Source organism: Psittacula echo, assembly GCF_963264785.1.
Source record: "Psittacula echo genome assembly, chromosome: 2".
Classification (NCBI taxonomy): Eukaryota; Metazoa; Chordata; class Aves; order Psittaciformes; family Psittacidae; genus Psittacula; species Psittacula echo.
The window spans coordinates 83,153,391-83,177,604 of NC_137737.1; the positions used below are offsets into that span (position 1 = coordinate 83,153,391).

At 37.6% G+C, this 24,214-nt stretch overlaps 1 protein-coding gene across 1 annotated transcript in view; it reads right to left on the reverse strand.

Annotated features, from left to right (window-relative positions):
* TRIO (trio Rho guanine nucleotide exchange factor) overlaps positions 1-24,214 on the reverse strand; it is a 250,363-nt gene that overhangs the window by 70,452 nt on the left and 155,697 nt on the right. The window contains exons 20-33 of the mRNA XM_080611553.1: positions 21,943-22,058; positions 18,592-18,714; positions 16,458-16,652; positions 16,231-16,346; positions 15,615-15,681; positions 14,724-14,833; positions 13,900-13,969; positions 13,360-13,449; positions 11,421-11,513; positions 9,142-9,253; positions 6,969-7,159; positions 3,779-3,880; positions 1,387-1,529; positions 681-780 (exon numbers count right to left, since the gene is read on the reverse strand). Coding sequence (XP_080467679.1) covers positions 681-780; positions 1,387-1,529; positions 3,779-3,880; positions 6,969-7,159; positions 9,142-9,253; positions 11,421-11,513; positions 13,360-13,449; positions 13,900-13,969; positions 14,724-14,833; positions 15,615-15,681; positions 16,231-16,346; positions 16,458-16,652; positions 18,592-18,714; positions 21,943-22,058 — 1,628 coding nt within the window. The remainder of the gene's footprint in view (positions 1-680; positions 781-1,386; positions 1,530-3,778; positions 3,881-6,968; positions 7,160-9,141; positions 9,254-11,420; positions 11,514-13,359; positions 13,450-13,899; positions 13,970-14,723; positions 14,834-15,614; positions 15,682-16,230; positions 16,347-16,457; positions 16,653-18,591; positions 18,715-21,942; positions 22,059-24,214) is intronic.

A 24,214-nucleotide genomic window follows, 5' to 3' on the forward strand; every position in this document is an offset into this window, starting at 1 on the left:
ACTTGTCAGAAATGCTTCAATTCCAAAGCAACACATGTGCTTTATAAGAATTTTTATTCTTTTGATGACTATCAATGCCTTCCACCCATGATAAACTTTGGCTGAGTTCCCCTTATGGGATAACCCAACCAGAATCTATAGGCAGAGATGAAGGAAAGGAAACACTAGCACTAGTATCAAATGATAGTGTTGTCTGTTACTCCCCTTTAATATGGTGATTTCTACCAGCTCGCATGCAGAAAGTGAACACTCTTACTCTCTAACTCATGAACACTGGATAGTATTTTCCACGATGCGACCATCAACCTCAAGCTAATACAAAAAGCAGATGATATGCTTTCAGAAAGGCTGAGACCAGTATCAAGAAAAACTCTGTGCATAAGTATCAGATTTTATGGAAAAGAAATCTTTCTAAACTGAGTCAAATCTTTGAACAAACTGCAGAACAGAGGGGATCAAAGTGGTTTCAGTTTGGAACAAACATAATTCCTTCATGTCCTATTAGATTTAAACAATCATTCCTGCTCCCCATTAAGATATTTTCTCTATTGCATACAGCTATTTTTAAGACTATTTCCATGCCTCCTCTCTGAAGGTACTAAGGGCTTATCCTGGGCACTAACTCACACTAAGGGATGAATCGCTTGCTCTCAGAACAGAGTAACACCTGGGAAACTTACCTTATCACTGTCTAGCGTGTTCTGTGAGGTTCGTGAAGCAATTGAGATAGTATCAGGTTGGCTGCTACCATCTCCCTGACTGTCCAGGTCCTCGCCGTCTCTGCAAATAATTCAGTTTTCATTACCATATTTGCACTGTGTTTGTAATATGTTGGTTACCTACCTGCAACTCTAAAGAAGTGGCACCTAGACAGTGTGCCAACAGACACCAGCCAGACAAACTAACTGATACAAGAATCAAATAGTCAGCACTGTTCTATGCTTTAAGAGAACAGATTTGTTTGCTCAAAGTCTACATCATGTAGAACTAAGACAATAACCAACCAGCCAGCACTATGGCAAGAAACTTGCATAGCCATTTACCAAAGCTAGCAAGCAGAACACTCAGTCACACATTTTAAGTTCCATAAAACGAAACTAAGGACCTGAATTACACATGCAAAATTGTAAAATCTAAAATGTACAGCTATCCTATACTGTAGTTCCAAACCCCTTCTGTAATAGCTGAATGTACGTAAGTCAGGTACTGTTCTGAGCAGAAATCTGAACAAACTCAGCACTGCAGGAAACTGGAAATTAATTACAAGATAGAGCTGGCCAAAATGACTTGCTTTTGTCCCACTCATCAAAAGTCATTAGAAATTTAATACTACAGAGGAAAGAGTGCTGTTCTGTTCTTAGAGATCTCTATCCAAATACTACTTACCTTCTTCCTTTCTGTTTTGTTGTTGGTGCGGTTTTGGGGATGTGGATCGGCTCTTTCAATGCTCCTTTCAGATGAATGGTCCTTTCTTGTATCACTTCCCGGATGTGTTTGATCCAGTCCTGTTTATTCTCTATACTGGATGCCTTTGATATGCAAAAGAAACAAAACCCCCACAATGGACTATTAAAGTTGAGAAGATACACACATACAGTTAAGCTAATAAACACAGAGAGGAAGGCATAAAGAATGACTTTGTAAATAATTTCTGAAAACTTGAACAGAGAAAAGGAAATTGAAGCTAGATGTCTTCATTTTGAATTGCCAACACTACTATATACTTCTCAACATTATTAATATTGTTCATTTAAAAAACATTTCCATTTAGATTCAGATTTCTCTTTCATAATTTGAAGGCTAAAGCCCTGTATGTATCTCATGCGAGATAGGGGTGGATCGACTTATTTAAAGAATTTTAGTAATAACAGATTGAACATCGGTAATTTAAACTGATGCTACTTTTTAGGTCAATTATAACTTTATATAATAATCTACTAACACGAAAGAAAGAAATAACTTATACTGCAAGACACAGACTTTCACAACACATTTCATGTATTACTCCTTCCACTTTTGAAACGTATCAGGAAGCAGAAAGCTAATTTAAAGATTGTATTTTAATAACTGCCTGCAACACATCATCTATATTTTTAAGGTACCCTGGAAAAGATTTGCTATCCAGCTGCCCAACCTGTCATGCGATTATTTAACCCAGTTTAACCCTACATCTGAAAAGCTATTAAATATAAACATTACTGCAGATCCAGAAAACAAATAAATTATAATTTCCTACTTCTCTTAACTGCTGTCTCCTGAAATCATCGGCTCAATATATATTATAAATATTTAATAGCCTATAAATATTTAATAAGCAGGGAATCTAAAGGGATGGAGAAAATTTCAGGAACAGATGAACAGTTCAGAAAAAGATCTTTGTTTTCTTTTACAAAGAAAAACATCTAGGAAAGAAGCCAACACAAAAGATTTGCTACATCTTTCATTTAGGTTTTGATGGAATTTACTTATGCAACTAACAAGCTAAGGAAGTGCTAGTTTCCAACTTTCAAAACCAAAAAAAAAAAAACCAAACAAAAAAACCCCAACAAAACTGTTGAAAAGCTTCATATACCATACAAGTTATCTAAATACGCTATGCTCTAAGCAAAGAAGAGAACAGGAACACCATAGATCTTATGTAGAGAGCAGTTAAATAAAACCCCTTATACTATTCTACCCTGGGAGGATCATTTCAGGCAGCAAAGCATTGTCTGTGAAATCATGGGAGTATCAGGACTGAACAAATTGCATTATTCAGTGATGGTACATTTAATTTCTTTGCACTCACTGACTGCTGTCAGAAAACTAATGTGAGCTCTTCTTAGCCTGTAATTCACTAGGAAAACATATAAATTTAAGTGTCAACATGCAAATTTGAGTGTCTGTTTTTAAGTGGTATTATTATATGGCACTATAGTGGCAAGATATATGTGAAAGCCTAAGTTTAACAGTAGCTGTATTAACCTGTGTAACCTGCTCTAGGTGGCCCTGCCTTGGAAGGGGGGTTGGACTAGATGATCTCCAAAGGTCCCTTCCAACCCTAACGATTCTGTGAAATGGGAAGATGAACTTCAGATACTGAAAGGCTGCTATGAGATCTCCATGCAGCCTTCTCTTCTCCAGGCAGAACAGCCCCCAACTTTCTCAGCCTGTCTGTGAAATTACCTGTTAGCTGCTTATGGAATTACAAGAAAGTTCTCCAATTGAAACCGTAAGTCCCAGGTTCCATACGAGAGTCACAGGAAAAATGGATTTAGCTACTCTCCTAGCCAGGCAAGGAACACTACTGAACCTGTACTTTTCTCAGATACATAATTTACAGGAATTATATGCACACTCATCCAAAGGCAAGTATCTTCAAGCGTTTCAATTTCTGCAATAAAATATGGACCATGAAAAACAGCATCGCCAACAAGCAGCAATGGCTTGAGTTTGACATGTAATACTGATGCCATGATTTGTCTGTGGCCTATCAGTTGCTCTGTCAGATAGTGGTTGCAGTCTTCAAGCTATAGAAAGCCTATGGAATCAAACCTCTCCCAACTCTTATTTTTGAAAGCAAGTTTGGTTAATCCTGTAGCAGACCACGCAGATTCCCCTGTGCTGTCAAGCCACAAGTTAGATATATACTACATCCTTTACTCACAAAGAAAAAGTTATCTGTCAGCAGCTGTCCCTGTGAAAGCAGGGTAAGTCATCATTTCTTGCCTTCCCAACAAGTATGAACAACCACTACAAGAGTTAGTATACACTGTACAAGCATATATGCTAAAATTACCTTGAGAACAATTTTGTTGTCTGAAGTTGGTGTCCTTCCAACCCATAGAGCAAACTTACAGGGATCTCCTTCTACATGTTCTGTGACACCCAGTTCAGAAGTCTGGAATTAGGAAAAGTTTGTTAGGATAACATGGCATTTTTTTCTCAGAAGCCACAAAGGGATGCTAATATTCTAAATAAATACAGCTCTAAAATACTTTATTCCAAAATAAACAGCTTTGCTGTTTGAAGAGATTTTTAAAGGCTTAAGGCTAACTTATGCTCAAGAGGATACATTATTTAGGGGGCAATAGTGGGGTTTCTTCAAAAAAGGAAAAACTGCAAGCTAAACAATTTTTCCTGTAAAGCAATGATAAACAATAGCATTTATAATCTCAATACCAAATTGCTTATTTTTTTGACTTCATAATAAAAGCTTTGTAACTCTAAAAAAAGGTGCTTGATAAAAAGTAAGTGTTGGCTTCTCTTCTTGTTGATTTCCAGGGAACACTCAAGACACTGATTTTTATGTTTTCTCTCAGATTAAGATAGGCTTAAGAATTCTCTTGATATCTTCTAAAACTCTGATCTCTCTTCTGCCAAAGGATCCTTTCCTAATGTGTTTGCTTCCCTCTGAAACAGATGAAATAATTCAGAAATGCAGTTTCCCTTGAGAATTTTGTGGGACAACTACATTAACAATCAGTCTTTAGGAATGTTCTAATGTCAGACCTTAATAGCTAATTTTCATCCCAAATGTTTTGACTTTCCAACTGGAATAACATCTCAATCATGTGAATTGGCTTCCAGTTTAACAATTCATATAGACTCTGCTCCAAAAAAATTACAAACTAAGAAATACAGCTCAAACTACAAGAACCCTCACTCCAGAAGACAGCTGCTAAGCATTCTTACATTATTGGAAGCTATACTTTTTCCCCTAATATACATTAATCACTAGCATATATACAGTTTATTATCAGAGATGTTGGATACACAATACCCAAGTAAAAGTAATTTCTTTCTTTTCTCACTTGTCTGCCAACTTGAATTGTTGTTGATTTTTTTTCTTCCCTAAAAAAATCCCCAAACCAACACATTTCAGCTTTGTCATTTCTTTTCACTAAAATAGACTCTTCTTCATTGAAATACTTAAAAGCCTGTGATACATTTTAAACCTGACCAACAACTCCTGCGTGTGTTAAAAAGCTTGTAAAACAAATCAACATTACATTATGTAATTCAAATAAAATATACCCTACTGCACTTCCCAATATGAAGTCTGAATGCGCAGGACAGCACAATTTTTAACACTGTTCATTTTTTAAAGCTTAGTAAATTCAAAAGCCTTGATACACTCCTGAATATTATTAATTTTATAAGGAACAACTGAAATCCATTACGAGTTACTGAATACACAGAAATCACACTCAGGTGAGGAAGCCCCTCAACTGATAGTTACGGGTGACTGGGAAAATATTTTGGCAAAGTAAAACCTGTTTGCTTACTTGCTTTGTTTCCATAGCCCTCCTTAGGCATTTGCTTTTGGACACTTTCTCTCTTGTGAAAGGAGTTCATTAACATGTTCTTCTAATGCAAGCCATGCCACTGAGTATCCTGTGCTTTGGAAACCATTATGTTCACCATACCCAAGGCAAAGAGAAGGACCACGCTTTAGTAAAACCACCTTCCAGAGGTAGGAGACAGGGTAACGTGCAAAAAGATCCTTGGCTCAAATCAACACACATGCTTTCAACACCCCAATGAAAGCATTTTCTAAAGAGCAAGCTGTAAGAATTGCTATGGGAGTCAGCTGCACTATAGGATATTTTGCCAAATAGGATGTGAAGGCAAAAAGAATGCTTGTACTTTAAAAACAAAGCACAATGAGAGTCTTCAAGATTTTCAGCAGCTTCTCTAGGACCTGAAGCTATTACTATACTTCTGCCAGAGGAACTGACATGACAAGCTTACAGGACTGATTTTTCAGCTCTGTCTCTCCTCCCACATAATGCCTTAGCAGCTGATATTACCCTCCAGTACATGAGAAGTTTTTTGTATTTCAAGTTCTTGAGAGCACCAAAGAAAGGTGTGATCAACAAATCAGCTGCAGCTGTGTTACCTGCTAGCTACCTTACACCAGGAAGAAGAGCAAACGTAGGAAATGAAGTGACAGAACATGCAAAGTAAGATATGGAAAAAAGGGGTTGTTTGAACTAACCTGCTTTACCAGTTTGGACACAGAGGTGGGAAGGGGAAAAGAACGAAGGAAAAGGAGCTGAAGCAAGGAGAAAAGTCTCAGGATTTATACTGCCTAGACTTAGTCATATGTCCCAATAGGATCAACAGAAGAATTATTCTTTTAGACCATGATACTGAGAAATAAAGTAATTTCAAATACTTCTAAACTGTCTGGCAGAAAAGCTGATCTAGCCTCTGAGGGATGCAGATCAAGCCATGGGAGACTGTCTTCTCACTTGGCTACCTAAATTTATGGAGTGTGAATACTGCTCTCACCCAAGTCATCCAAAAAGACAGTAAAGTAAAGCTCTGAATTCCAGTCATAATTTTAAAGCATAGACGCTAGAGATGAGGAAAGCAAGAGCAAAGTTTTTAATTTTTTTTTTAAATGGAAAAAAAAATCCCATTTCCATCTTTACATCCTTTCAGTAGGCCACAAGAGCTATCATTTTATTTACAAAACATTATCACAAAACTACTAGTCTCAGTAAACATTCTGGAATGAACTTTTCCATAACAAGGAGTTCTTGCCTTTCCAGATCAGTATGTGTAGGACATCCACCAAAATAGATCCTTAACACGAATATTACCACAACAGCAGTAGTAAACAAGCAAGACAAAGGCAGCATGTCAAGTCCTTCCATTCTTCTGCTTTATACAAATAAGCTTTAAAGAACTAGCAATCACACACACAATTAAGACAAAATCAGTCCAGCCCAATCTTGGTTTTCCTTTGACCTGACACACACTGATGTGTAGACTTCAGGAACTGCTTTTGGCCTACTCTTTCTCCTCAAGAGCATGACAAAGCAACAAACATAATATTCAGTCTACACATTCCAAGGCTGTTCTTTCAGTGCACTACGAGAGTTGTTCAAGTTTTTCATGTACATTTAAATCATCCGAGTTTAGCCACAATATAATCTAGACAGTTTCATAAATATGATTACTTGTTCTCCCATACTTACAAACAATTTACTCTTGTAGATGTACTTGCTCCTTCCACTGGAGTCCTTTACTTCTTTACTGAAAACCAAGGACATCTCAAAAAGGAAAAGGTGCCTCTCCCGTCCCTTTCGAATCAGTGTTTTTGGGTCCCACACCTGGAAGGACTCTTGAAGGATGAGCTCTCCCTGAGATTCTATATTTTCATCAAAGCCTAAAAAGCCAGAGAGAGGAAAGTTTCCCCACGAAAGGTTGTTAATATGAGGAAATTAAAAAGCATAGCTTCTACTAAGTAATGTGATTTTTTTCCCCAAATACAGTTTGCAAAAGATGGGACTCTAAGGAAGCAATACTAAAAACAAGACTCGATTTTAACACTGCAATATACTAAATGTAACTGTAGCTCAAGTCTAGGTCTAAATTTAGAGATCCAACTGTTAAGAAGTTTATCAACTCTTCTGGCAGTATTTCACCAACAAATGACAGGTCTGTCTATGTCAGCTTCTGGTAACCTCTTCCATGATGAAAATGATTTAAGCTTTCTGTCACTGTAGAAAGTGAGCAATTTGCAAGGACATGGACAGCACATCAGGTTGTTCTGCAAGCTCCCAGATGACACCTTTGCTGGTGATACACCTTCCCTACCATGTATGCAATGGGCACACAAACATGTTCCAATAAGGGATGGAAAAAGATGGCACCGTGGAGCTGTTGCTATGTGATCAGCACTCCACCATTGAGCCACAATGAAGAAACAGCGGCTGGACTGCTTACCTTGAGACATAATGTAAAAATGAAGATTAAGAATATCAACATTTTTACTTTACCTGTATTGGTACAGTGGTCTCCCAGTGTAATACACAGCTTTAGAGACTTAGGACAATAAAAATTAGTCTACCATACTCAGATTCTGAGTGCCATTAAAATGGTTTTTAAATAGATACTGCTTGCCAATATGCTCTGAGCAGAAGAGCACCATCCTTCTTGAGAAAATAGCAGTTCTCACTGTTCTAAACAGGGCAACAGTATGGACAGCAGCAGAGGAAAGTTGCCTCAGGATGTTCATTCAAAATCCTCCAGAGACATAAAGAGGAAATGTGCTCACTCACTATATTTGTCTAACATGGGACAACTCAAAAATACACTCATGATTTGTTAGAAAACCATCTTATGTAAAAGACTGGGATATTCTCCAGTTGCATTCCCAGTGTTAAAAAATTATTACCAAATCTGGTCAGCATCTATACTAACACCATCTCCTAGACAAAGCGTTTGGAACTGATCCTACAAACTGACCAACAGTGCTTAAAATCAGGGAAGAGAGGTTATTTTGAGCATGCACATGATCACCTATCGCAAGCCAAACCAAGATGAGTAACTTTCATAATACTGGGAATTCCATGACAAGCTCCATTTTACTACTAGAAGGCAGAGAAGACGAAAAGAAATATTGACTAAAAGCACCTTTAAGTCTTTATTCAGCAACTGCAAGGTAAGGCGGATCTGTTTTTATCAAAAAACTTAAATGTCAAAGAAAATTTTTATTACTAAATGTATGATGGCACCATCATACATGATTATGTGCCAATTACAAAGCAGATTTTGGCAGAAAGTTGTTCCAAGCACAAAGAGGCAATTACATCCAACCTTCACTGTCTGCCATGAGCATGATTATGCTGTTCTGGCTAAGGTTCAGGCTAAATTGGCTTATGCTGATATTTTACTGCCAGAAGATACATGTTATTTTAACCAGAAGTCTGGTATGGGATAGGCAGTGAAGAGATGTGAAAACGACAAACTTCTTGGAGACAATTATTTGATACATCAATCAGCAAATTCTCCTCTAATACACCTATGCGCCTCACATAAGGAAGCCAATGACACTCACTACGTAGTAGCGTGTGTCCTTGTAGTGGAAAACTTTGTTAGCCTATATATTTTTGAAATCTGCAGTAGCAAAGATACAGATCAGGATAAAAGAGCATTCTTAAAAGTAACAGTTGTCTGTCACAATTAATTTTCCGAAATAAGTTTGCATTTTATATACCTGCAAATAAAATGTATACAAAATACAAACCCCAGAGCTAAGAAAATGTTCGCATTCTTGAGATCTTCAACATTCAGCGAAATAGAAAGCTATTAAACAAAGTTAATCTACAGCACACAACTTAATTGGAAAGCTAGTTTGAATCCTACCTTCCAGCATGCTGAGGTGCATGGCATCATTGGCTCGCTTTGGCACACTAAGCATCACCTCCAGGCCATCCTTAATCTCACCTTTACCTTCTTCACAGCACGTGAGCAGCTCCTGAAAAAAGATAAGCAGATGTGAGTACTCATTATCATGTATTTCTACATTAATATAATAGTCAACCTAATAAGCAAAGAATCAGTTTTGGCATGTAAAATCTTTTCGAACTTCTTACTCTGCCAGTGACATGTCAGCGTACTTACCATTTATCATGATCTGCCCTTCAAGGAGCCGCCCAAGGTTTCAGTTAACCACCTCTAATTCAAATAAGATCATTTGCCTTAAAAGAAATCTTTAATAGTTGCTTTAATAACAACATTTCTCCTGATAAGCAGACACAGATATCAGATGCAGTACTACATGGAGGCCCAGAACAATGCAGCTGCCAAGTTGTAAAGATGGTGGAAAGCAGGACAGCACAAAAGAACCCCTGCCTCCCATGTCAGTCTGCTCCACTGCACCAAAGATGTGTTCTATACTACTGCTGATAAGAGGAGTTACACTGTTTCATGTATTCCATGAATTACACTACTCTGTGTTCACACTATTAAAAGCATCCTACAGACAAAATTTTTGAATACAAAGAAGCATTAACTAATGGATAAAAGTTAAAAGAATGGAATACGCTGAATTATTGTAGCAGAATTTAGGTTGATGCAGTTCCCTGTCCGTTCAACATCCCACAGGTATTGACATAACAGCACCTGAGCTGATATTCCAATTTCCTCACATCCTTTGAGCATTTGAACAGTATCAAGATAAAATGTAACTTACGTAACCAGAAGGGCATATTATGTTCCTTCTATTATTCAAAAGGCCCACTTAATTCATTCCCTCAGGTTAAATTCCTTTTTCCTTTTTAAAGAGAAAGCCGTGTGATTCCTACTACTATCATTATTACACTATTTTTATTTGACTGCCAATACCGCCATCACAGCAAAACACTACATCATCACACCTAAATCTTGCATGAGAACTCTGCAAAAAAGTGAGTGCAACTAAATATCCCCCAGGAGGCACAGAAGGCGAGCAGCTTCAATGCCATTTGGAAAAATAAGCAGAACTTCCAGAACTGTAAGACGTTTCAGTTATCATTCAAGTTTCGGACTCTCCATCCTTCTATGTTTTACATGTCCTCTTATTGAAAGAAAAAAAAAAAAAAAAAAGGGAAAAAACAAGGAAAAAGAAAACCCAGCCACCACTGCAGAAATCCATTTTACTATGCAGCAAAGCCACCTGGCTCCACAAACACTGGTAAAAGCGACCTATCCCATCACTTCAATGATGTAGTGGCTAAGGCACATTTAGTTTTAAAACCATAACTGTTTCAATGAATACTCAAAAATTTCTGAAACAGCACAGCACAGCCTAGAGTACTTCTGTAAGTTATAACTGAATCCGGTTGCACCTTTCTGCAACGGGAGGACAGACAGTATGTTTCAGTTGAAAATGACAGACTTCTTTCCACCCAGCACTACCTGAAATAGCTGCAATGTTTTCCAGAAATTTTAAAAACAATCATCCACGGCAGTTCTCAAGTAAAACTGGGAGAGACAGACCAGCTCCAGTGATTTTCTGGGAAGCTATTACAAAACAAGCAATGCTACCTCGCAGAGAGCCAGCACAGTTCAAGAACACCGCTGCTCAAGTCAACAAGACATTTGTCCACTGGGTGAAAGCTCTAACTACAGGTTTTGTTTATTTAAAAGCTAGTACTTGATATTTCCAAGCAACATTACAAGTAACAACTGTTTGTGCAACAGCTCTACAGGTCTCAGTGTATACATATATGCACACATACATATATTTTGTAGGTATTTTATAGTACATGGCTTTATGTATAAATAAATTCTACGCGGTTTATATTACTTAATACCATAAACACAGCTCATGGCTTGCCAGAATCTGTTGCAGAAACCATTACAAAAATGAGCCTGTCTATATAGCCATGAATTACTTTTTTCTCTGGAAATGCAAACTATGTTTTCTAAGTACACATTAGTAGAAAGGTATCTTTTCTGATTTACAGGAATCTGGACAAAAAGTTTCTTATTTATGCCTTCTTTCATTTTCAGTCTCCTAAAAAGCACCGTAGCAAGATTTGAGGCTGCTCAGCATGCTAGAGTCTCAGAGAGCAGAGTAAAACAACCCTCCTGATTTCAGCAAGAGCATTCCCTTCTTAAGAGTAGCAGAATCAGATGAAGAACTCTGAAATAATACTGACCTTTAAAAGGAGCTGGTATTTTGTTATCCTCTGGACAGGTTTGATAAGGTAAGAGGAGATAGAGTTGGCCAGTCCATGTCTTTGTTGTATCTCCTACATGAAAAAAAGCAAACATTTGAGGACTGTGAGCACCAACACTCAAATATAGACTGCTCTGAGGGCTATAATGCAATAAGATACATGAACTACAAATTCTATTTTAGCAAGTAGACAAAAAAAAGGGCATGATGAAAAGATATTCAAGCCATAGCAGATAGTTGTGTTGTGCATCTGCCTGCTCACTTTGTACAAACGAAAGATTATTACCTCCAAGGGTACCTGTGAAGCATTTTAATAAATCTAAATACATGTAGCAATGCCTTTTTAATTTTTAAACTAAAATCTCTATTTCTTTTGTCACTACCAAGAGAGAAAAGGAAACAAATTTCAGTGTTCTGGGGAACAGCCAGGACTATCACAGGAAGGCTGCAGTGGAGGTTTATCAGCATCACCTACTAGCTTTAAGTGTTGTCACAGAAAGCATTTTCCCCCACAAGAGGGAGCACGAAGAAACATTTTCTAACTATAGAGGTTACCAAACACTTAAGGAAACAGCCACTTACAAACAAAAAAAGAATCACCTCCACAAAGCTAAAGGAGGAAAATAGAATTAGATGATAATTAGATAGTATAATTATAGATCTGAAATACTGATCATGGTTGAAATTCACAGCTTCAGTGTTTGCTGCTTACCACAGTATCCAATATATTTTAACCACACAATTTCAAACAGCAAGTTAGGCACCACTATGTGCTTTCAAACCATGATTACAGTATCAGAAATTCCCAAGATGGGATACACATGTCATTTTCACATGGCCCACTGGTGGTATCGATGGAAGCTCTTAAAGTTACCTGTGCACAGTATTAGGTCTTCACACTTCTAATCCACTTTAGGTGGATTAGGGGATGGAGAGCTCTGGATACACTGGAAAAGAGAGGGGTCAAAGGATGCTCCTTTGGAGATGGTCACAAGAACTTATTTCTAATACAGTTTTATCACAGCCCTTTGTGATTTTTTTTTTTGGTCATATCTGCCTAATTTCCTGTAACTTCTTCAAAGACTGAAAGTTTAATGGAGGCATGGCAAAAAGGGTTTACTTTACAATGTTTAGAATCCCCATCTCCTCAGTGACAGACCTTTGAAATTAATCCCAAGAATTTCAGGTATTTTTTGTTTTATTGTTTTTTAATATGTCCTTCCCTCAACTCCTCCAAATAATTCTAAACAAAATTTGTGGTGTCACTACACAGCCAGTGGCTCAGCACAGTGGAGAAGGAAACAAATGGAGCACTCCGAATAATCTGCAAATACACATGCCACCAAAACTTATTCAGTGTGGCCCAAATTCCTCCCTAAAACCTCTAACAGCTGCTAAAATTTGGTCCCTTCTTAAGCGGAGTATTACATGTAGACCAAGTAACCTTAGGACTGAATAAGCAATGTAGGTGGTTTAGCAGCTCTAAACAATGGCAGTCAACTGAATTACCACTATATACAATTATAATTTAGAGGTGCTCTTAGAATTTAACGAAGATTTCCATCCTTATTAAACACAATGCAAACTAAGCACATCAAAATGCTAAGATTTGCAGAATCTGTTTGTGAGAGCTCAAGATTCATGTCTCAGTTGTTGTTGCCAGAAACCGTTTCCTGTTCTGAACTGCTCTGATATGTGATAGCAGCTTTTCACATTTGATTTGACAGCTTTATGAGACCAACTGAGCAATATCAGTTAACCATGTGAGATGTAAGACTGATTTTCTTAAGCTGGCACTTAATTGCAGCATTAGTACCAGGAAACTCTTATTTTCTTGAGAAATAGGGCACTTAGCACAACTGCAAGTACATGATTCAAGCTGCCAAGGCACACCTTTAAGATGGGCACAACATACTCACATCAAAGTATGCTCCTGCATGTTCTAATATCAGCTGGGTAGAATCTGGTTTATTTTTACAGTAAGTAACGTACATTTGGAATTTGTCTGCCTGCAAAACAAAATGCAAATTTACACAGGTTATCAGAGAGCATCATTTCTGTTTTTACACAGTTATCAGAGAGCATATCTTTTCTCTCAAGAAACTGAACTATACAAAACTATTCTCCCATTCAAGCTGGCTGCATCAGGCAAGTTAGGCTGAAAACAATAGTAATGTGTGCCAAAGTAGATTATTCATAACTAAGACAAAGCGAACATGAATGCAGGATTAGGCAACTTGCATAAACTTGAAGAGTATCTTAAGCATTGACATCTGACAGCAGTGCCTTTATTTCCTCCTCCACCCATTTAAAGATAAACACATTTTTACTCAAACTTCAAGGAAACGGCACTTTTACAAATTTTACAAATTAAAAAGGGACCCAAGAGCCAGAATCTATCCTTTCATGCTTCATATTATCTCCCTTATTACTTCCAAACGTAAGTCTGACTTCATTACCCAAGTAACGAAGCAGTGGCCAACATCTTCTGGTAACTGTTCATATTTTTCCAGCTCCTTGAGGAATATACTATGGGTAGAAAAGAAACAGACAGCACAGTTTAAAAAGAAGTTTAGCTTTCATCTCAAGAGAAAAAGGAGGTGACTTGCTTTTCGGATGCTCAAGTTAACACAGAGCATACAAAGGAATGTAAAATCAGGTTCTGGAATATGCTAGGTGTACTTTATTACTTAGAAGAATCATAGCCCAACACAGGAGACTAATGAATTAACAAAGAGGGAAGATTCCAAGCAAGATTCCAGTACATGGATTTGCCTACGAACCATTCCACAAGCCTCTTTCAAGCTCCATACTCAAGTAAATGTTACAAAGGTGGGGGCATCTCCACATAAGACTCAAAGAGCCAAGAAAGAGCAGGAAGCCCTACTCTTTCCCATTAGCATTTGCACTTGGGAATCAGGAATGAGGGTTCTGAAGGAATGACAGAGTCTTAAATTGATGTTTGTGCTGTATTTGTGTTGAGTTCAGTGGTTTCCATCTCTTTAGAACAAGTGTAAAACCTGCAGCAAAATTTCCATGTATCCAAATAATATCTAAAATACTAAAAGATGGTCAAGACTGAAAAAGACAGTTTCTAATGGCACACCTACCTGGCTGCAAAAAAGCAACAACTGAAACAATTTAGCAATGCAAGAAGAAATCTTTAGATAGATTTGTTTTTTTTTTTTAATGGAAAAGCATATGCACAATATTTTCTTTAGGAAATCCTCAGGTCATCATTTGGATTTAGCAGTAATATGGAAATGGAAAATAAGTCACTCACTTATTGTGGAACTCATAGATTTCCTGCATGTTTCCAAAGATAATGTGTTCTTTGTTTACAATACCAGGTGGGATCTCCTCTACTCCACTTGTCATTTCCCATAGATATGTCTGCCCAGAACAAAAAAGATGCATGAAAAGTCATGACAAACTCTGAACAGAAGCACCCAGGTATCTGTAAGCATACATTCCTGGAGAGAAATTGTGGAAGGATCACGTAGCATCATCATCACCAAATGTGACAGTGTGACTGTTGTGTCAAATATACCTTGTGATTTTGACAGTAAAATCCACATTATAAAACTGACAATTTAACATAGCCCCTTGAGACTTCAGCATTTAAAACTCATAGCATTCTTGACAACCTCTAATGCTTCAGGATATTCCTTATCAAGGTCATGTCTGCAGTCTAGAAGTTCATGCTTTGTGCAACAGCTAACACTGAACATTACTTGCTTCAGCATAACAATTACTTGGCACTTTTCCATGGAATCTCTCTGAATTTCTATTCAAAAAGTCAGCTAGTAGCAGAACATGTGATACAGATAATAAGAGAATTAACACAAGCTCTCCTCTATTGCTAGCAAAGCAAATAAAGTAAGCCCCTCCTTTTTCCCTCCCCTATCCCAAACTAAAAACCCCATATGTTTGTGAATTGGGAAAGAAGCAAATGCTTAAACTTAGTACGGAAAAAAAGCAAAATGTACAGGATGAATTCTGAAGTAGCTGTTATCAGATGTAATTCTAAGTTTTTTCTTAATAGCAGAGAGGATACTTAATTTGGTCCTATGACTGCAAACCAAACATGCTCAGCTGTTAAAACCAGAAAGAAATAGAACGCAATGGACTGAATCCTGTCTTCAAAGATTAGTGAGGAAAAAAGAAAACTTACATCCATGCATTCCCGGAGGTCTCTTACGTAAGCCTTTTCTGTTTGAATTAGCTCAGCCATAATGAACCTTAGGTGACAACAGAAAGAATAATCAAATCTCAGCCTGTTAGATCATTATGAATACATAATAACCAGAATACATCTTTCTCCTCATCAGCTTTTGCTTTTTCCACTGCTGCAAGAAAAATCTGAGAACTGAAATGTGAAGAGAGACAACAGATGAAGGAGACTTAAGAGGTAACCTCCCTTCATTACTAACCAGCACAAAAAGAAAGGGGAAAGGAGATGGAATTTTTTTTCAAATGCTCTACACTCGCTACAGTCTTTTAACTGTTGTCTTCCGTCCTCCCCATACACATTTATCTCACATTATTTCTAAAAAGACAAAAAGCACGTTAGAAGTCTGATACAGTTTTGAAAGTTTAAGATTCTGACATGCTAGAATTACCTGTGAGAACAAGCATGTGAATAAAAGGCAACAGGAGCTATTGAGTAATATTACTCTCTTTTTACCACTTATTCAATTTCTAAGATGCCAGACAAGCCATGACAGTTGTTTCATTATCAGGATTGATTTATGCAGTCTCAGTGATTAAAAAATAAATAGATTTATTACTCTTTCCTGCGGGCAGACTTTCGTTTTTCTTCGTTAAGCTCATGAGCAGCATCACGCAGTTTCACCTCTGACCCTGGGACACTGGCTGGGATTATATCCAGCTGCAAGCTTTTGCTCTTTATTAAAGAAAGAAAGAATCGATTAAGGAAAGAGACAGGAGAAAACAATCACTAAATTAAATGCAAGCAAAGCTTGTTTGCCTGTCATCACACTCAAATATCTCTTACCGATTTATTGGAATCAGAGGAAATACCCAGAGCTTTCTCTAAAGAGGTCCTGTATTTCTCCATGCGCAGGGAAAAGTCTCTGTACCTCTTATCCACTGCTGTGACACATTTTTTAATCTCTGTTGCATGAGCATGCCCTTTTTCACAAAAGCCATCAGCCAGCTGTATCAACAACTTCACCCTCTCTTTGGTTTGCTATGAAAACAGGAAAATATCGAAAAGTTACTAGCTCTACCTGTCATGAAGGGGGTCATTTTGCTTGACCTGCTACTAAGCGCAGTTGGAGCAGCCATCGAAGGAGCTAGCTTTCTCCCCTCTCTTCCCAGAACTCCTTAAAACAGGTACCTTTTTCTTAATAAAAATATCGTAATATAGGTTTCCTTGGGGTTTATTATTACGTGACTAGATGCAGGTCTGTTGTTTTTCTTTCAAAAATGTCCTTTATATCTAACCCAGAGATTAAATTCTGCTAGGCAAGCTTTTTAGCACATGGGTATTCTCCTTACATCAATACAAATGGGTTTTGATGCCCAAGACGATATTTTGTTCATTACCACTGAAGCACTGGTATTGGACCTCACCCACAGTCTCAACAATCTATCTCCTTCAGTCATAACTGAAATGCTGAGATGGGAATAAGTCTTGTTATATGCCTTACAGATTCAACAACTTCAACAGATTAAGACTATATTCTTCAGACCTTTTTAGTGTTATGTTTTGCTCTGACACAGTCACAGAAACTAAGAGAACCAAGTAGCCACCATCTAATCTGTAACTAAGTGATTTTCCCAATTAACAAGCTGCCTAAGACTATGCACTTTCTTTCATGTAAATCATAAATCATCCATGATGGACGAGTTTATATCTCCACCTCTTTTTGGTACCATGTCAGAATTACGTGTGTTGTCTGAGTAAAGTGTACTGTCAAGGCTCTTGGTAACAGGGAGTTAACCAAAACAGTCAATAAAAACTTGATTCTTTTATGACAGTTGGAAAATCAACAGCGCTTGTCCTTTTTTTTTTTTTTTTCTTTTTATTCTTTTTCTTTCCTAGTGGTCCCTCATCCAAGCATTTCTTTTCACTATGGAATTAGCAAAAGGGCTAATACATCCTCCCAACAGGTAGCAAAATGCCAAGGGAGTGGCACTAACAACATCCTTTCAAAAGGGGCACCCACATCATCTGCTGATAGAGGAAACAAGGGGGGCAGTGGTGCTCTGTGTGTTGGAAGGGATCCAGCAGAACAAAAGCTGAAGCAAAACTCAGAAGGAAGGAAATCCAGGTCTGAAAAGCAAAAGTGATCCCTGTTCTTTCCGGATTCTCTTCTCTCCCTTACTACATGAACCACAACCAAGTCCATCTCTAAGTCTCCTTTTTAGAGGTGGTATTTCAGACAAAGAAACACCTCCTTTCTTTCTATTGCTTTTCTATTTCTCGATGAAGACTGGAGAGCCGAGAGGTGGAAACACGTGACAGTCTGAACAGGTGACAAAACAAAGAACAGACAGAACAGACACAGACAAGGCTACATAAGATCAGGTACTACAGTCATGCACTGGTTGCCTGTCTTTCAGTCTTTCACATGTGAAAACTGGTAAGCCTCACATCGACATCTGCATCTCTGCACAGGCTTCCAGATATGTAGAATAACATAATGCTGCCATGGCACTAAAGTTACAGCAGAATCACATATTACTTTAATAAAATGAGTAACTTAACAAGCAAAACTTTTTCTACTGTCTTCTAATTAAACCACAGCTGAATAACAACATGTCTTGGTGTATTTTATATCCTAAATGAACTAGCAGTAATCCACAGACATGAGGATACACAAGTGGAAGTGAACGGCCCTGCAAGGTTTATAGGTTTCTGAAAAACGTTTTTATGCTATCTCACTACAATTCCGTTATGAGAAATTAACAGCACGTAGGGCTGACGGAGCTCTGGTAACAGTGATTATCTTCTGATTATCTTTTGGTTTATTCTGTTCCTAGCAGAAATACAGACAGAAAGCCACTGCAAGTAAGCAAATCTTGATCAACACATCCTTGTTTTGGTTTTTTTTTTCAGCGGGACAGGGGAGAATTTGGGTTGTTTCAAGTTTTTTAGATCTTAGATACTTTATTTATTTTACCTTTGCTGTGATCTGAAATTCCTCATGTTCTTTTAATAACTCTTGAGTGTGCTGGATACTGGAGCCAGTGGAAGTATGTGTGGATAAATAAAACTCTCCATTGTCATGAATCCATTCCAGAGCCTAAAAAAAGCAATAATGAAGGAAAAGTAAGAGAGAAGGCAACATATTTCTGCCAACAGAAACAATCTGTAATCAGTATTTGACAAAAACAAATTAGCCACAGGTAAATTTTACTCTATGTCACTCATGGCAGTCATTTAATACCTCTACAATACCAAACAGTTTGTAACTCTGAAATAATTCACTCAGACCATGAAGCAATGCTTAAAGAATTAAAAAACTGACACATGAATCCAAATACTTCAGGGAAGTCCAATACTACAGACTACACTAGTCCACTATTGAAAGGTTCAAACTGACTATGTCTACAGTTTTGTTAGTACACTCCCCAGCTGAGCAGAAATCACTGTTCTAGTGCAACATAGAACAGCTCTAGCCAGAAATATGCATTCTCCAGCTTGTAAAAAGGTACATAATACTGCCAAATGTGTAGGATAAACTTCCCAAGCACATAAGATTTAACTATCATTTCACTCTTTAGCTGACGTATTCCAGCTTCAAAAAGTATGTTCTGTAGTTACATGTACTCCTAGAAATTAAACCTATAGCAGAGAAGGAGTGGTGAGATGTATCACTTAAACCAATTACTGTATGTATAGGTAGAAAAGATAAGAACTAAGAATGGCAAACTAAAATTCCTCTCTTCCATGTCCCGGCACCTTACATTCTCACTATTATGAATCATGCTGATCCATGTTATTATCTATGTTGTATCCACATTAATATTTGCTGCTCTTTTAAGCATAACTCAGTGGTTTCAAGGGATCCTATTCTCTGGCTACCAGAAACAGAGTACTCTCAAACTGGCATGTAATAGTAAAAATAAAAAATGTAACTGAACACTGACATTACCAAGCTGTTCTGCAGCTTTAAATACAGGCTATTACAGCAGTACGCAGACAGACATCAACTTAGAAACTTCTTCGTCTTTATATAGCCAGTATCAAGAAGCTTAAGACAGCTTTCTTAGGACTATGTGTTAATAAATGCATGTGTATCTTCTGTGTCTTCAGTGAATGCAGACAGCACAAAAATTCAATACCCCAAGAGAAAAAGTAGTAGGTTGCTAGTGGGTCCTCATTCTTCCTTTTACCTCTCATACTTTCAATTTATGCTTTTATCTATCCACATTACCAAGAACAGGAGAAGCTACATCTTGGTGGATAGTAGGTATGTATTTGCCAAGAGCATAACCTTACACTGAATCAGAAAAGGCATCATCTGTATTATAATTCCACCACAATTTAAGCTCATTAAGGCTGCAACCTGATCAAAGATAATCAAACAACTTTGATTTTCCTCCTTTAATTTAGGACGCTTTTGCCTTTTGGTACAAAAACTAAGGTGAAAGCCTTCAAAACTCAATACTGAATGTGAAAGCTAGGATGCCATTTACCTAACATGCTAGTGCATATGCAAGCATGATGAGACAGGACAGTACTTTTCAAACGTCGCTCATGGAAATAAACCAACTGCTCTTGGACTACTCTCAAGAAAAGGGGCATTTCAACCAACCACTTGCGTGATACCCTTTGTCATTCTAATGCCAATCTTTGCAAGTAAAGACTGATATGGACAAGCAGCATGGCTATCACTGATACTACAAACAACATTTATACTTCACGCTTTTTAACTTTTTAAACCTCCACTTTGCTTTGGTGGGTTTATGATGATGAATGAAAACAAAAAACTTTCCCCTCTCAAAATGTTACCCTTTTGTAACTTTTTGGCAGCTCTCTAGAGCCATAATTTAACAGAAAGTTCATTGATCTTAATTCCTACAGTTTAGATCAGCTCTCATTTCATGTGAGGATCAGGATTGTATGATGGAGACATATCACCATACAAGAACTGGAGAATCAGTTTAGTCATCAAGTGAGCCCTTAGCTCTGGAAGGATTTGAGAGTCTACTACTGTCCTCTCAAACTACTATGGTATCTGCTCCCATTGCAGGGCATCGAGTTCTGAAAGTACTGGTTCTTCCAACTTCCAAACAAAAATCTAAATGAAGACAGCAACATTTCAATTTTTTTGGGTAATCAGTCTGGAGTCCCTGTAAGGCTGGTTTTACTTTATGATGACTGAACTGGTGACTGCTGAAAAATGGGATTTACAATGAAAATGCTGACAGATCTTTATCTCCAGGGTTACACTGTTAGTCAGTAATCTGTACAAAAGCCAGTAGGTCATGTGCTTGGCAGAGGTTGGAGTTAAGGTTATTCAGAAGTGGGGTGGGGTGTGGGGAAGGGGTGATGGTGTTGTTTTAAAGGGGTATTAATCTTTAACTTCACTCAAGATTTATCTTGCATTACTGTCTTCACGAAAGCATGAAAGATGGACTTTAGAAATCTTTTCAGAGATCAAAACAGACCACTAGTATGTAAGTGTCTGTCTACACTGGCTGTCAGAAAGAAAAAAATAGGTTTTTGAGTCCTTTAAAGTAGATCTAACTATATTTCACACTATGGGCGTTGGTTTTCACCTTTTCTGCAGAACAGGAACAAATAACTTCCTTGCTTTGTCCTATATCCAGTTTAAAAAAAAGTAAAAAACCACTGTAGATCATTTCAGTCACTAATTCTGCCTTGGAACCCCCTGATTATTTTTATGGCTTGTGTTTTGATTAGTGAGTGAGATTTTTTGTGTTTGAGGTAGCTATTTAACAGCTCTTTCCAGACTGAGAAATTCAACAAAATCCAGAGAGGTGGATCTAGCATGCAAGAAACGACAAAACTAAGTACACACAGAACTGCAAAACAGAAGTCATTCAGTTATTATTGTTTGATGAGTTATCCAACATGTCAGTTTTCTAGAACTGCCAACCAAGTTAATTAGATCTCTCCCCCTCCTCCCCTCACACACACTCCCCCTGAGAAAAATGTTGCTGCCTGTTACTTCCCTGGTCAAATTGGGGTGTGTGTAAAAGTTAACAGGTGTAACATTTGTCAAACACAAGCTTGCAGAAATGAGATTCTCAGATACCAGACCAAGCTGGCAGAAGCAGAACACTATCTTTAAGTTACAGCAGTAAAGACACTCTGCCTCAATAGATTTAGTTGTTCTGTACTAAAGAAAAAGCAAATGATTTCAGTTACTTTCTATTTTAACTATTGATCTTTCAGCCATTTGACATACTGAAGTCAATGGCAAATTTGTTATTGTGTAACAAGTCAGTGTATGTCAAACCTTGATAACACTGAAGAGGATTTTTTTATATAAAACTCTCACCTGCTTGGCACTTCTTTCAAACACCACATATTGCTGGCACTGATCAAGACGTCTTTTACGCATGGTCCAATAATGCAGTACACGGTTTTCCCTCTGGAAGAGTTCATTCAAGATATCTGAAGAAAACAGTTTCAAAAGAGGTTACAATAACCAATTTTGAAATATCAAATAAATAATCAGATTAAAGTACTTTATTCTGTAGAATTTACAATACACTTATTCTTTCTGTTACTATCAGTTTTGCTCTTTTTCCTGATACTCATAAAACAGTGCTTCTTTTTCATTATTGTTTACAGAAAGAAACTAGAAATGCAATTAAAACATACTACTGACACCTTTTTTCTCTCAAGTGTTTTTCCTACATGGTCTGGCACAGAACTGAAAGTATAGTCTGATAAAGATGGTTCTTTATGGCGTTTCCTCCGAAAGAACGAGCATGCACAAGTAGCCAGAACATACTGAATGCAACATGTTAATCATAATGAAAAAAATACCCTAAATTTTGCTGAATAAACCAGTCTCCTATAAAATATTTTAATAATTTAATACGTGTAGGCAAATATATAAACTTAGGTCACTACAAGAACAAATTCAACATAAGCAGATAATTATTTTATGGAAAATCTAAGTAATAAAAAAAATACACAATCACTGAGTTTGTAATTCCCCTAAAAAAAAAAAAAAAATAGCAGCAGTATAATCAAGTTGACTTGTTCAAACAAGTTTTCACTGAGCCTTGAGAGAATTTCCAGGTAGTCAAATAATTAGCTGCACGATTCGTTAGTCTGTTTCTGAGTATAAGAAACTGTCTGCCATTGAGAAGTCACATCCAAATTCCACTGTTAACCTGCAATCCTATATGTCTGACTTTTTAATTCTTCTTGGATAGCAAAGGCTTTTTACAATATGCATGAGATTTTATCTGAACTCTGCTTCTTTGTTGTTTTTCCTACAGATGAAGAAATCCTAGCAGTTTCTTGTGAAGTTCACTTTACTGACTGCTTCATCCAGAGCAGCAGCCCTACCAGACTTTGTAGCTATTGCAAACCCAGATGGCAAGCTGAAATGCACAGAAATGGGGATGCCCAATGTCTCTGGTGCAAAGAACCCAAGGGGACGTCTATCACAAGCAGAAGGGACCGCAAAAAAACCCTCATTCTTCACAACGATGTTTTACTTACTTTTCTACTTATACCCACACCTCGCTATTTTCTGTAATTATGAAGGAAGCCTATCAGGTACTAGGCCTCTTAATGCCTCTGCATTCCTCTGCCCCACTGTGTGAGTCCACCATGCCTTACATCCCAAAAGCTAACAACTCCAAGAAACAGTTTGACAGAGAAGCTCAAATAAAGGGAGACTGAGGGAAAAAGCATCACACTCTACTTGTGATCTGGGACCAATTACAAACACTTGTCACAGTCTCCCTAAGGATTATGAAACCTGTCTGCATCACTGCTAATCTCCTCCAGCTTGGAAACACCGTATTCCCATTTGCCACAGAGCACTGAGATCACCCAGGACTTGCTTTTTGGTTGGAATCTGGTCCCTGAAGCCAAGGTTTTCTTCCTGCTGGGCAGACTACCCTCAAATACATCCTAACTGACCTGTCCCTTAGCCAAACCATGAGCTGATCTGCTATAAGCCTCGCCTGTTTTCTCAGCTTGCTTTCTGCCTTATGCCAGCCACCTCCAGAACACTCAGAATACATGCCAGATTTCGAAGGGTGGTTTGCAGGTAGGATACAATTATCATTATACAATGCAATACACCCAACAGGACACACCATGTAAAAAGAGACATCTTGACAGTGACGCAAACGAAGTAGTTCTGACAAAGAGCAAATAAGGTGAATTTAGCTAGTTGGAACAGCACTTGTTCTGTCAGGACATGACACAGATGGCAAGGCAGCGAGAGATATTTGGCTAGGCACCATTATTGTTACTGTTATTAATTTCTTGGACTTGCAAGAAAAACAAAAATATTCCATAAAATACTTAAAGGAAGCCATAGAACATAATATTTAATACTAGGTTTGCACAAGAAGCTCTGTTTTAAGTCTTCTGAGGAACAAGTACCTGTTGTTATTTTCTTCGATTCCAACATTTGTTAGGATTGTTTCCTAAACTTTTCAACTTATTCTCTGTGCTTGGAGAGCTTTCAGCTGTCTCCATGCATCCTGCACTCTCTATCAAACTAAGAATACAAGCACCACTAGACAAGTTCTTACAGTAGGTTCAGTTGCAGCCCTTACATCAAAGACAGAGTTAAC